The 12707-nt window shown below is 39.8% G+C and overlaps 2 protein-coding genes across 3 annotated transcripts; one reads left to right on the forward strand and one right to left on the reverse strand.

Moving 5' to 3' along the window:
• The first annotated feature begins 558 nt into the window (after window positions 1–558).
• Window positions 559–8101, forward strand: LOC137745297 (myb family transcription factor PHL7). The gene is made up of 6 exons (XM_068485230.2): window positions 559–1039; window positions 6269–6345; window positions 6432–6474; window positions 6583–6640; window positions 6776–6845; window positions 7476–8101. The coding sequence occupies exons 1-6, from the start codon at window positions 826–828 to the stop codon at window positions 7884–7886; spliced, it is 873 nt and encodes a 290-aa protein (XP_068341331.2). The 5' UTR covers window positions 559–825; the 3' UTR covers window positions 7887–8101.
• Window positions 8102–9145: 1044 nt separating this feature from the next.
• On the reverse strand, window positions 9146–11665 carry LOC148692366 (uncharacterized). Of its 2 annotated transcripts, none has more exons than XM_088681877.1 (2): window positions 11258–11665; window positions 9146–11071 (listed from the first exon to the last, which is right to left on the reverse strand). In XM_088681877.1, the coding sequence occupies exons 1-2, from the start codon at window positions 11573–11575 to the stop codon at window positions 9491–9493; spliced, it is 1899 nt and encodes a 632-aa protein (XP_088538003.1). In that variant the 5' UTR covers window positions 11576–11665; the 3' UTR covers window positions 9146–9490. The 2 variants fall into 2 exon arrangements, with proteins under 2 accessions (XP_088538003.1, XP_088538002.1); XM_088681876.1 differs by having other exon boundaries at window positions 9146–11077.
• Between the last annotated feature and the right edge of the window lie 1042 nt (window positions 11666–12707).

A 12707-nucleotide genomic window follows, 5' to 3' on the forward strand; every position in this document is an offset into this window, starting at 1 on the left:
TTTTTGTACTCACAACAGTTTTAAAAATACAGTTTACCAAATACTGAGCTACTTTATTTTATAGTTGATCATTCTTAAAGTACAGTAAAAACAGTTTTAAAAATAAGTACATCAATCTCAAACTAGCCCTTAATTTTTAGATACTGCTTGATTTGTTCAAGATCTTCAAATATGAAAATTAGGTCTCCTAAGGGCCAAAGCATCCCCATTTCCCCTTGAACATGTAAATTGAGCCTTTTCATAACGGTCGTTACGAATATCGACGTCCTTCTAAGCGCTTATGCAGACATCAACCAATAAGGCTCTTATTCTTGGTAATATTCGTGCAACATTATATATATATATATATATATTTCTAAAAGGAACCAGTTGGTGGTTTTACTACGGTAGTCTATTCTTTCGGAAGTTGGAAAGGCTTACGTAAGCATTTCAACCTTCCTCTTGTCATCATCATGCAATTTACTAGCGGCAATAATTAAACTTAAGATGTGCAGTGTGAAATACATGTGAAATTTATCCCAAACCACTAGGTGATTCCGTGGTGATCGATGCAGAATTTGATGGAAGCAAGTTGTAACACCACTTATTACCAAAAGCTTTGGGTGGCCGGGTGTCGTGGCTTTTGACCCTATTTGTGTATCCGTCCAAACGCGCCGTTTACCAAATTGCAGGCCTCCAATCGCGTCCAGTCCAATTACAGACAGACAAAGCTTACCATTTCCAACTCCCTCAACAGGATTTTTCTGCACCGCCGGCACCTTCACTCTCTCTCCCCCTCTCTCTCCGTCTCCGATTGGGTGTTGGTAATTGGGCAGAATCTTGAACATGTATCACGCCAAGAAGTTTTCAACGGCGAGCTTGGTCCCACACAAGCCCCAGAGCTCCCAAGAGCTTGCGAACGTTGGGGCTGTCAGCGGCGGTTCCTCCGTGAAAAGCCCAACGCCTTCCGGCGGGGGAAGCGGGAAGCAACGGCTCCGCTGGACTTCAGATCTCCACGACCGCTTTGTCGATGCCATTACTCAGCTTGGCGGACCAGACAGTGCGTATTTTCTTTTCAGTACCGGTTTTTTCAATTTATTTACTTATTCATTATATTTATGTCCTTTGATTCCTTTGCAATCTTGACATGGCCTTCCTTCAAATTTATTTCCTCTAATTTTTACATGATTAATTTAATTGTGCTGTTTGGTGATCCTTTTAATTCTGTACCACTTGGTTTAGAGAGGGCTTCATTTATTTGTAAATTAAAAGGTTATGTAGCTCTAATCAAGATGCTCGGCGAACGAAATGAAGAAATTGTTGGAATCATCCACAGAAATCGTTGATCGAATGTTTCCAACTCTTTTGTAATGTTTGTGAGTGCACCTATGTGGTTGAGATGGCTTTGGTTTGTTTTTTACAAGAGTTTTTATTAATTCGGTCTTTGTTTGTTTTCTTTCTGCCTTCTTTGTAGTTGATTTCTAAAAAACAGAAAATAAGATAATAGAGAAATTGTTTTGTCTAGTTTGACCTCGAAAATGTATTGAACTTTTAGTATGACCGCAAGAATTTGTACTCCTTTTCTATCCGTATCAAGAATTCATGCTCTTTTTTTTATCCAAATCATGTCCAGACTCAGCTACTCAGGGCCATTTTGATTGCCACTACATTTTTGGTTTTCAGTTATTGTCTTATTAGTTAAAGATAGAGAAGGGCGGGGGGACTGGATGGAAATATAGGGGAAGAGGGAGCAGAGGGGGTTGAGGAGGGACGGAGGAAGGATAAATGTTAATGGAATGTTACACATGCCACTCGGAAACAACTCCTCTAAGGTATTAGTAACCATTTGGGTAATGACTTTTGTCGTCATACTGTTTCATTGTTGGTCTTCTTTGATGACAATGGTTTTTGTCTGTCTCTAAAAAACACTTACGATGATCTGGTGCAAGGTTGAAGGAATCCCTTGCACTGGATGCACCCAATCTTTTCCCTACTCAAGTTCTATGCGGAAAAAGAGTGGCCAGTGTGAACTCCACTTTTGTCTTATGGGCGGAAATAAACAGTACAGTGATCATCCATGGGACTCCAGTGATTACTTCCTTCTAGCTGGATCTGAGTAAGATAATCTCTTCATTTAACTGTATCTTTCTGCAGTTATTCCAACGATGTGATGTGTGCACTCTTGGATTTGTCAGTTTAACACCATGAGTGTTATTACCCATTGTCATAGTATAAGAGCTGGATACATTCTACACCTTTCTGACTGAGAGAGATTATGTTTTGTTTTACTGATTTCTAATGACAAAGTGCAGGGCTGTTCACCCTACAGATTCTTGTAATGATTTCTTTTCTAGTCTTTCTCATCTCTAAGCTTACATTTCCTCACCTGGGTCGGGCTTCTGATAAAATCATGGTTATAATCTGGGATGGGGTTGCACCATTGATGGAGCAATCTGCTTAGGGAACTTCGTTTGTTCAACCAGTTATGAATGATTGGCCACGTGTCTAGGGAGCATTGTCATTTTTTTTAATCATGGCCTCCACTTGCCCCCTCAATGTCCTGCACTTGTTAGTTGTCTGATAGATATTATTCTGAAAGGAACAATACTTACCTGTATCTTGGTGCTCTAGAGGCTCCCCTCATAGTCGGGGTTCTTGGAAATACTACCGAACTTTTAGTCATCCAAGACACATGATCTAGAGGTTCTCAGTAAAGGTCTGTTTCAGCCACTTTATTTTTCTTCTGTCTTGTTTGGGCCCGAGGAGGATTCTGCAACCACTTCCCTGTTGATCTTACTTATTCTTTGTCGGTTCCTCTTTAAGTTTAGCACAACCATCTGCTCTTGTGAGCACTTTGGGATGCCTTCGAGATTAGTACAGGAAAGAAGAAAAATCCACTCTTGAGCAGTGACTCCTGCTACAAGTTCCTGTTGCACTCTTGGATTTGTCAGTTTAACACCATGAGTGTTATTACCCATTGTCATAGTATAAGAGCTGGATACATTCTACACCTTTCTGACTGAGAGAGATTATGTTTTGTTTTACTGATTTCCAATGACAAAGTGCAGGGCTGTTCACCCTACAGATTCTTTTAATGATTTCTTTTCTAGTCTTGCTCATCTCTAAGCTTACATTTCCTCACCTGGGTCGGGCTTCTGATAAAATCATGGTTATAATCTGGGACGGAGTTGCGCCATTGATGGAGCAATCTGCTTAGGGAACTTCGTTTGTTCGACCAGTTATGAATGATTGGCCACGTGTCTAGGGAGCATTGTCATTTTTTTTTTTTTATCATGGCCTCCACTTGCCCCCTCAATGTCCTGCACTTGTTAGTTGTCTGATAGATATTATTCTGAAAGGAACAATACTTACCTGTATCTTGGTGCTCTAGAGGCTCCCCTCATAGTCGGGGTTCTTGGAAATACTACCGAACTTTTAGTCATCCAAGACACATGATCTAGAGGTTCTCAGTAAAGGTCTGTTTCAGCCACTTTATTTTTCTGTCTTGTTTGGGCCCGAGGAGGATTCTGCAACCACTTTCTCGTTGATCTTACTTATTCTTTGGCGGTTCCTCTTTAAGTTTAGCACAACCATCTGCTCTTGTGAGCACTTTGGGATGCCTTCGAGATTAGTACAGGAAAGAAGAAAAATCCACTCTTGAGCAGTGACTCCTGCTACAAGTTCCTGTTGCACTCTTGGATTTGTCAGTTTAACACCATGAGTGTTATTACCCATTGTCATAGTATAAGAGCTGGATACATTCTACACCTTTCTGACTGAGAGAGATTATGTTTTGTTTTACTGATTTCCAATGACAAAGTGCAGGGCTGTTCACCCTACAGATTCTTTTAATGATTTCTTTTCTAGTCTTGCTCATCTCTAAGCTTACATTTCCTCACCTGGGTCGGGCTTCTGATAAAATCATGGTTATAATCTGGGACGGAGTTGCGCCATTGATGGAGCAATCTGCTTAGGGAACTTCGTTTGTTCGACCAGTTATGAATGATTGGCCACGTGTCTAGGGAGCATTGTCATTTTTTTTTTTTTATCATGGCCTCCACTTGCCCCCTCAATGTCCTGCACTTGTTAGTTGTCTGATAGATATTATTCTGAAAGGAACAATACTTACCTGTATCTTGGTGCTCTAGAGGCTCCCCTCATAGTCGGGGTTCTTGGAAATACTACCGAACTTTTAGTCATCCAAGACACATGATCTAGAGGTTCTCAGTAAAGGTCTGTTTCAGCCACTTTATTTTTCTGTCTTGTTTGGGCCCGAGGAGGATTCTGCAACCACTTTCTCGTTGATCTTACTTATTCTTTGGCGGTTCCTCTTTAAGTTTAGCACAACCATCTGCTCTTGTGAGCACTTTGGGATGCCTTCGAGATTAGTACAGGAAAGAAGAAAAATCCACTCTTGAGCAGTGACTCCTGCTACAAGTTCCTGTTGCACTTTCCATTGGACTGTTGCATGGGAGACAGGGTGATGCAAAGTTCCAACTAACTGGCACTGTCAATCTCATTGGTTGTTTCCTAGTATTTATAATGATTCTTACAGAAGTGGACTCTTTGTTCACTAATTTTGTGAAGTTTTATTTTTACTGAATTATGTTTCTTATAAAGTAAAAGGACATATTCACATTGTTCGTTCTTTGTGAATATCATAACTGAATCTTTTTACTTGTCTCTAACTCTAGAAACCCTAGGTTAGATTAAAGTCAGTGTTTAGGGAGTGGTATTAATTTAGGTTTTGACAGCATATTTTATTTTTCACTATGTGGTTGTTAGAGCTTTTGTTAATTTCTAGAACGTTTGTAGTGAATATCTTGTCCACTATGATATGCTTCTTGTAAAAAGAAAATAAAAATGTAAAAACATTAAAAGCTATACTTTAAATGCATGTTTGTAACATGTCCACATTTTTTTTTATTTAGGGGTGTGCTATCCACACACCCCATTTTACTTCTCACACACCTCTTGATAATTTATGTCCATTGATCTTCTTTAATTCATCTGATCCGACAGCCGAAAATTAAAATGGTGTGTGAGAAGTAAAATGGGGTGTGTGGATATCACACCCCTTTATTTAATGCCCAAAGGAAATAGTAATTTTTTTTGTTTTCATTTAAAAAAAAAGCTCAAACATAAACTCTCATGTGTATAATGTTGTTCTTCGATTAGATGAAGGAAACACAGAACTTTTTTGGTGACTATTTTTAGTAACTGTTTTTTCCGTGAAAGAAGCAGATCTGGAGATATCCATTTTTGTAAACTCTAGTAAAGTCTCCTAGTCTGGATCAGTGGTGCTCTGACTTCTATTGCGTTGACAGTGCTTTTGGTTGAAGTAGAAGGCCATAGTCTTCTACTGAATTAATTTCTGTATCTTCTGGCCTTCCGTTGATGCCAAGTTTTGAAATTCTCCGGTGGAAAATTTGCTCAGGCATGGATTGAAGAAGAGCCAAGGAAGATGTGTTCAACGATTAGTTCCCTTGTTTCTTCCCTTCACATGTAATCTTCTATTATATTCTATGGATAACCATCTATACTACTTGTATAGGTGGGGAATATCAACTAATAACCATCTGATCAGTCCACCTGCAAATTGAAATTATCATGCTGTACTGTAAAGGATATTCATTTGGATAATCGTATAACCAACCCTGTCAAGGACTTCTAGGACTAGTGAGGGTTTTAACTTTTCACTGGGATGAGGGTTTGTTTGCTTTCGGTTAATTTATTTAAAGGAATTCCGATTATTATTGGTATGTTGAATATTTTCCTAGACTAGCAGTGTAATGATTCTGTGTTTTCTTCAAAAAGTCAATGTTCGATTCCTTATCCACGATTTGCACATTTCTTTTGAGTTAATAAATCGAAAACCATTGAAAAAAGAATTTCTCTTTTAGCTTTTTTTCCCCTATTTTCTTGGCAGGGTGGTTTATAAATTTCATCTACTTTCTGTATGTTTCATTAAATAATTGACTGCTTGGTCTTCACTTTTGGTTAATGATTCATTTGTGCTTAAATTATTTATTTTTGTTGAAGTGGATGTATTTTAGTTTATATGTGATAGCTAGTGGTGCTTTGCAAACCCAGGAAGAAACGTAGGACCGGATTGAATTGTCCAATCCTTTATTTGTGGCATGTAGTCCAATGGACAAATCGGTCCCACAGCACAGGGATTTGATGATTTTTTTTTTCCATATCCGGTCGCACCCAAACTAGTGTTTCTAATCACATTCATTACCTAATTAATATTTCACAAATGTTTGGTTTTTGCAATTTTACATAGGAGCAACACCTAAAGGTGTTCTGAGAGTGATGGGTGTTCCAGGACTAACTATTTATCATGTGAAGAGTCATTTACAGGTGCGGGTCACCTTGCTATACTATATTACGTATTCAGGGACATTTAATGTTCTTATTTTTAACTACGCAATTATTCTTTTGTATAGAAATACCGACTTGCAAAGTACCTGCCAGAGTCTCCAGCTGATGGTAAAGGCGTCTCCCTCCTATAGATGTTATTTTAGCAATAGAAAACTTGTTTTTACCTTATAAAAATATGAGTTAATTTGAATTTGGAGTACTGTTTCTGACTTATAGGTTCTAAGGATGAGAAGAAGGGTTCTGGAGACAGCCTATCTTGCTCAGATTCTTCTCCGTGGGTACCTTTTCCTTTACCTTTTATTGGTTAAACCTCTGTACGAGGACCACATTTTGTGTCTTAAGCTTTCATGACCAATATCATTATACCTCTCCACATCTGACGTTCTGGAAAAAACATTCAATTGTTCAGTGGAGTGCAAATTAATGAGGCATTGAGGATGCAAATGGAAGTTCAGAAGCGTCTTCATGAACAGCTTGAGGTAAGGTCTCTTTCTCTCACTTCACCTTAAATTGCTGGAAGAGAGATGTAGTCTGCCCCGCAATATCTTTATTGAAGGAATGCTCATAGAAAGAAAATTATTTCTGACAGACGCAGAAAAAGAATTACTCGAGCGCTAAAAGGAAAGTTTTTAAATTTATGCTGAAAATTATTTTGCAGAAATTGAAAATAGTTAATCCAGCAATTACTTAGCCCAGAGGTCAAGGTTTTTGTATGGCATTTTTCTTCTCCGGGGCCTGAGTTTGGCTCTGGCTTTGGGAATATGGATCGAGTAATAATTGTTTTTCAATAAAAATAATGTTGTAGAGATGGGAAAATCGGTGGGTGGAAGTTCTGCAAATGCCCATCTTATATCTGTGTTCTTCAATTTTTGTTCTTAGATCCCGCCATTGTGTTGCTTGTTCATTTCCGCAGTAGAGCATGATTCAGGAACTGTTTCCTGATCTCCTATCCTCTCAGAATCAAGTGCAGGCACTTAATATGATGAAAACTTGTAATGAGCGGTTCATGTATCCGATTTAGGGGGATGGTTATTGTCATTTTGTTCTGGTCAGTGTCTACGCATTTGTGGCTATACGAAGAATTCACTAATGTCTGAAAACCAATTCAGGTTCAAAGACAGTTGCAAATGAGAATAGAAGCTCAGGGTAAATACTTGCAGAAGATCATCGAGGAGCAGCAAAAGTATGGTGGTTCACTCAAAGCGTCAGAAGCGTTACCATCAGCCGAGGAAAAGCAGAAGCCAGCTCAGTTGGAGACAATGGTCGATGCATCGGCCGCTCCCTCATCTCCCCGAAAGAAACAAAGGGTGGATGAAGGGTTGCCAGACGGTTGCACCACATCTAATCTGCCTCTAAAAGCTGACCAGAAGAACGAATTTGTGGGTCAGTGGGATCGAGACCTGTATGGAAGTGACGGTGGATATGGATTTGGCTTGCAAACAGAGTTTAAAGAAAGAGATGGCGGTGCTGCACAGAAAGCACCTATGGAGTTAGATCCCTTGTGTGGTTCAAAACAATAGGAAGGAATCACCATTGTTGGTAATCTTTGATGAAGCAGTCTTTGTGCAATGAATTAGAAACCATGTTATCTGTACCACGTAAATATACATGCCATCGACTTGTAATTATACAATGTATGAATTTTCCTTAGTGTACTAGTAGCATGTAAACTCCAACTCCCCAGAAAATATGTTTGTTAGTTTAAGTACACTCATCGACGACGTTCCAACTGTCATGGTTTTGTGCCTGAAGCGATTGATTTTTATGATGTTTTGCAAATATTCACGAAGACATCGTTGCATTCAACTTTGAAGTATGCGCGTGCTACTATTGATAGAAATCTCTCCGAACGTTGAGTCTCTCTACCCGTCGGTTGATGAGGATCGGAACAACGCTGATAGCGGTTACGGTGATCGGAACAGCTTTCATATCGGACTGGCAAGCAGATTATCATAATTACTGCGGGGTGGTGCAATTTTGCCCTGATCTACTCGATGGCGGTTGCGATGGATGCTAGGTTTTGCAGATCTATGTGATCTTAAAGGGTTGCATTGCTCGGATTTGTAAAGCAGTTCGAGATGAGCCGAAACAAGGCGCAACAACTTAGTTCAACTCGTTCTAAATCGAAACAAGGTGCAGCAACTCAATCTGAGATTGTTGCCGGAGTTTGTAGTTTTAGGTGCGGGTTAATAATCCAAATTCCAAATGCCCCTTGTTAAGGAAAACACCAAAAAGGGTACGTTTTTTTACTTGGTGTCCACTCTCAATTGGCTACAAACAAACATAGACAGTGCCCAAGGGGTACCATTTGACATGTTCTCAACCAAGCTTGATTGATTGCTAGTTATTATCTTATCTTATATGATTTATTATTATTCAAACCAATAAAAATGAACAGAAAAACAAACACAGAACAACTTTAGATTGCCTGCTAAATTTAGTCTCTCTCTTCAATCCATTGCGTACATGGTCCAAACCCTACCTCCTCTCCGTAGTGTAGATTAGAGTAGTGGTATTGCATATTTTATTATTATCGAAACCAATAAAAATGAATTAAAAAAAAAAAAAAAAAGAAAAACAAATGCAGAACAAGTGTAGGTTGCATGTTGGATTGAGTCGTTCTCTTCAATTTACTACGTTCATGGTCCAAACCCTACTCTCTCTCTCTGTAGTATACCTTAGAGTAGTAATATAACATTACTAGCATAAAAAAAAAAAAAGAAAAAAAAAAAAAAAAAAAGAAAAAAAAAAAAAAAAAAAAACCAAGAAGAAGAGCTACTTACACAAAAACAAAAAGAATGAATTATTATGGCATCCAGCAAAAACACACATGCACCCACAACAACAAGACAAAAAAAAGAAAGACATTATTCTCGAATTATACAAAGGAAAAGTGAATAACGTGAAGAAAAGAATACAGACGAGAGAGATGCTGTCTGGCTTTAGGAACTTTGGATTGGAGGAGTGGATCCATATAGATGGCGTGCGTTATCTGTATGCATGCAACGCATGTAATATCCGGCCTACGATGACGGTAAACCCGTTTCATGTAAATCCTTCTAGGATGGCGGTGGAAAAGGAAAAGACAACCGATCGAGCTGCTGCAACTCCATGCTGTGCCTTCTTATTGTCGAGCTAAGGCTGCGGACCTACTTCCCACATGCACCGTAGCTCTGGAGTTGTTTGAACATACTGATAGACTAGTAGGTCCCACTCCTACACCCCTATGTCGACTCTGACAGTAGTCATGATCAGCAGGAGCAGCAGGCATGGCCATTAGTCTCACTGGGTTGGGCCCCACACTGACGGCCTTCTCCCGCCGACAGCTCAACAACCCCATATTATTGTTATTACTTCCCAGTGAAGGCGGCCGTCGTTTGCTGCTCGTCATTACCTTAGTTCCCAAGTCAGCATCATCATGGTTATCGTGGTGTTCGTGATCGTATTGGTCGGATCGATCAAAGCCCTCTGCCGTAGTGACGCTCCAGTCGATGCTGGCCTCACTTGGTTCGTAACAGTATTGATCAGTCGATAACGATGCCATAGGCGGGTCATGTTGACGACGATCTAAGCTTGTTCGACGGGAATTGTTATTAGCACTCAAACGTCGAGTAGCAGTGAAGCTAACTGCATCCTCAACCAATGAAAAAGAATCCCGGCGAGTGCGGTAGTAATTTTCAAACATGGATGACGATGGTGGAGGGTAGGTGGGCATATCGGCATTAGTTGCTTGCAGCGTTTGAGTAGTACTGGTTGAGAAGCTTTCGATTTCGAACAAGTCAGAGCTTGCATCGCTTCCCACATCCTCATCTTTATTATTAACATCACCAATTAGTCGGCCGCATTGAACATGATCAGTAGTACTGTTTGATGGGTTCCGGATTGAAGTTGTTGCCGATGGCAAGGAAGTTCCCCCGTCCCCATTGAATTTTAATATCGGAAAGCTAAATCCGCCACCAGCAGCAGCAGTACTAATACAGCTAGTCGTAGTAGCGGTAGAGTTTGCGGCTGGTTGCACATTGATGGTTGTATTGTTGACTTGGCGTTCCCAATTCCGACGACGTTCATCACCCCAGAGCACATGGCGACTGTCGTCACGCGGCCTTGCAATCGAAGAGTGGTTCAGATTGGCAGCTGTAACAACACTAGTAGTTGGAGCAGCTAGTGGTATCTCATCCTTGGTGAGAATTAATTGGGCCGGCATGTTATAAATATCTCCGCCTCCAACTCCGACTATTGATGATGATGATGACATGCTTGACTTCTTTTCCTGAGCAACAACTTGAACTGATTTCTTTCCCGAGCAGGGGCATCTCGCTGACCTCCTTGGAAAAGCAGTAAGCCATCTTGGACTCAATGACATTGTCTTGGACCATCCTCTTAATTTCTTCTTATTAGTAATCTGATGGTCATCATGATGAGGATGAGGAGGATGATTTGTACTAGTCCGACTGTGCAAAGGCGCCATGAATGCGACATTACTATTGGTGGCGGTGGTAGCGCAGCGAGGATTGGATAGGAGGCCAGTCTGGCTGTTCCAACTGGCTTCGGAGGAAGCCGTTGGGGTGGCACTGGAAGAAACGACATGGAAAGAACGAGCTCGGAGATGCAGAGGGTAGTTAATAGCAGCGTCATCAACTGAAGATACTGAGGGAGAGCCAGCAGCCCAAGAGAATCTCGAAACTCCAGACAGCCCATCAGAAACCTGCACCTACCAATATTCCATACATCCATCGTCACTCAATCATCACATTGAATCCACAAGCATGAGTTATTAATTAATATAGTGCCATTACTTCTCCTTCTTATACAAGCAATAGAAGGAATAGGGAATCAAACCTATGACCTCGAGTGCAGAGGTAAATGCTCTTAACCTGTATTGGTGACCTACCTTATGGTTTTGGCCGTCAATGTGGTTGTTGATGCTTAGTTGGTTGAAGTATTTGTGGGCGTCAAAAATGCTGATTTCTTGATCAGCAGTAACACTGACACTAGTAGTACTCGAATATCGATCCACGTCTACATGAAGCTGCTGCTGCTGCTTAATGGTGTTGTTGTTGTAGTAGTATCGCGGTTGTCGATCAACATTTGCGGTTGCAGTTGCAGCGTGATCTGTATCTTTGTCTCTGAGCATGATGATGGTGCTGCTGCTGCTGCTGCTTCCTGATACTGATCTGACACCTCCTCTCGTTACTCTCCATCTCTCCATTATTTTCTTTCCTCTTTTTCTATTTAATTTCCTCAGGAATATTATTGTCTCTCTACTTCCGTACTTGCTATATAATTATTTATATATATATATATGTGTGTGTGTGTGTGTGTGTGTGTGTGTGTGTTTGTGTATGAATGTGTATATAGTCTGGACTGAAGGCCCCTCACAGTTGAGTAAAAATGTCCAATCGATCACTCATCTCACAGTATCATCAACTCAATCATGAAGCTCTCTTCAAAAACGTCATTTTTCAGTTTTTACCCAAATACTTGCTGTTTATATTTGAATTTCTTTCTATTAGGGATTACACCTGTTTAATTTTACTTAAATTCGTCAGTTATTTTGTTTCCTCGTCATTGTTTGGTGTGATTAATGACTTTAATACTTTTCAAAAATTTTCAGGCATTCTAAAGTTTGGAGTTGCATATGATTTTGAAACAAATTAATTGACGACTTTTGTCATTAATAAACTTGATACAGAATTCGACTTCCAAATGTGTCCTTCGTCTGCTGATAATAACAAGGGGATTGAGAATGGAAACAATCGTTTTAACAAACAACCGTCTTTTTTTTTTTACAGACTATAGATAATCTAGATTAAATTCATCTTAAACTATAGGGAGAGGGAGGGTTAGAACTTTGGACACAGTGAATTAAAGGAAGTTCTTATCCACCAGGATAATCCGCCACTTATATTTAATGAACAACCATTAGACGTAAATTAATGCCAGAGCTAACCAGGAGTGTGAAAACATTTGCAAAAAGAATGTCTCCAAATCCTAACCCATACAGGGTACATAAAATCGTTAGTATTTTTTTTTTCTTTTTCTTGAGCAAAAGATATTGTAGGAGAGGGGGTGGACTTAGGCTCAAAATGGGCTAGCAATAATGTGGTTCAAATTCGCCTTTAGTGAGAACTGAACCAAAGACATCTTACTTACAAGTGAAGAGGAAAACCATTAGACTGTAGTACTAAATGACATTTTTTTGAGGCTTAATCCGGTATGTAATATTTCTCCGATAAATTTAGGCAGGACAACTGTGTGTATTTCTATTTTCCTTGGCATGCATGTTCTTAAGAAGATACCAAATGCAACTTATGTAAGAAACCAGCTTATTTTCTTCCAGT

The sequence above is a fragment of the Pyrus communis genome, chromosome 12, assembly GCF_041283825.1.
Source record: "Pyrus communis isolate YQ-2024b chromosome 12, ASM4128382v1, whole genome shotgun sequence".
NCBI lineage: Eukaryota > Viridiplantae > Streptophyta > Magnoliopsida > Rosales > Rosaceae > Pyrus > Pyrus communis.

Excerpts from the sequence above, each read along its gene's own strand:
- LOC137745297 (XM_068485230.2), top strand. The coding sequence starts at position 826 with ATGTATCACGCCAAGAAGTTTTCAACGGCGAGCTTGGTCCCACACAAG. Across the intron at positions 1,040-6,268 it reads TCAGCTTGGCGGACCAGACA|GAGCAACACCTAAAGGTGTT; the intron begins GTGCGTATTTTC and ends AATTTTACATAG. Across the intron at positions 6,846-7,475 it reads GTCTTCATGAACAGCTTGAG|GTTCAAAGACAGTTGCAAAT; the intron begins GTAAGGTCTCTT and ends AAACCAATTCAG.
- LOC148692366 (XM_088681876.1), bottom strand. The coding sequence starts at position 11,575 with ATGGAGAGATGGAGAGTAACGAGAGGAGGTGTCAGATCAGTATCAGGA. Across the intron at positions 11,078-11,257 it reads TTGACGGCCAAAACCATAAG|GTGCAGGTTTCTGATGGGCT; the intron begins GTAGGTCACCAA and ends GAATATTGGTAG.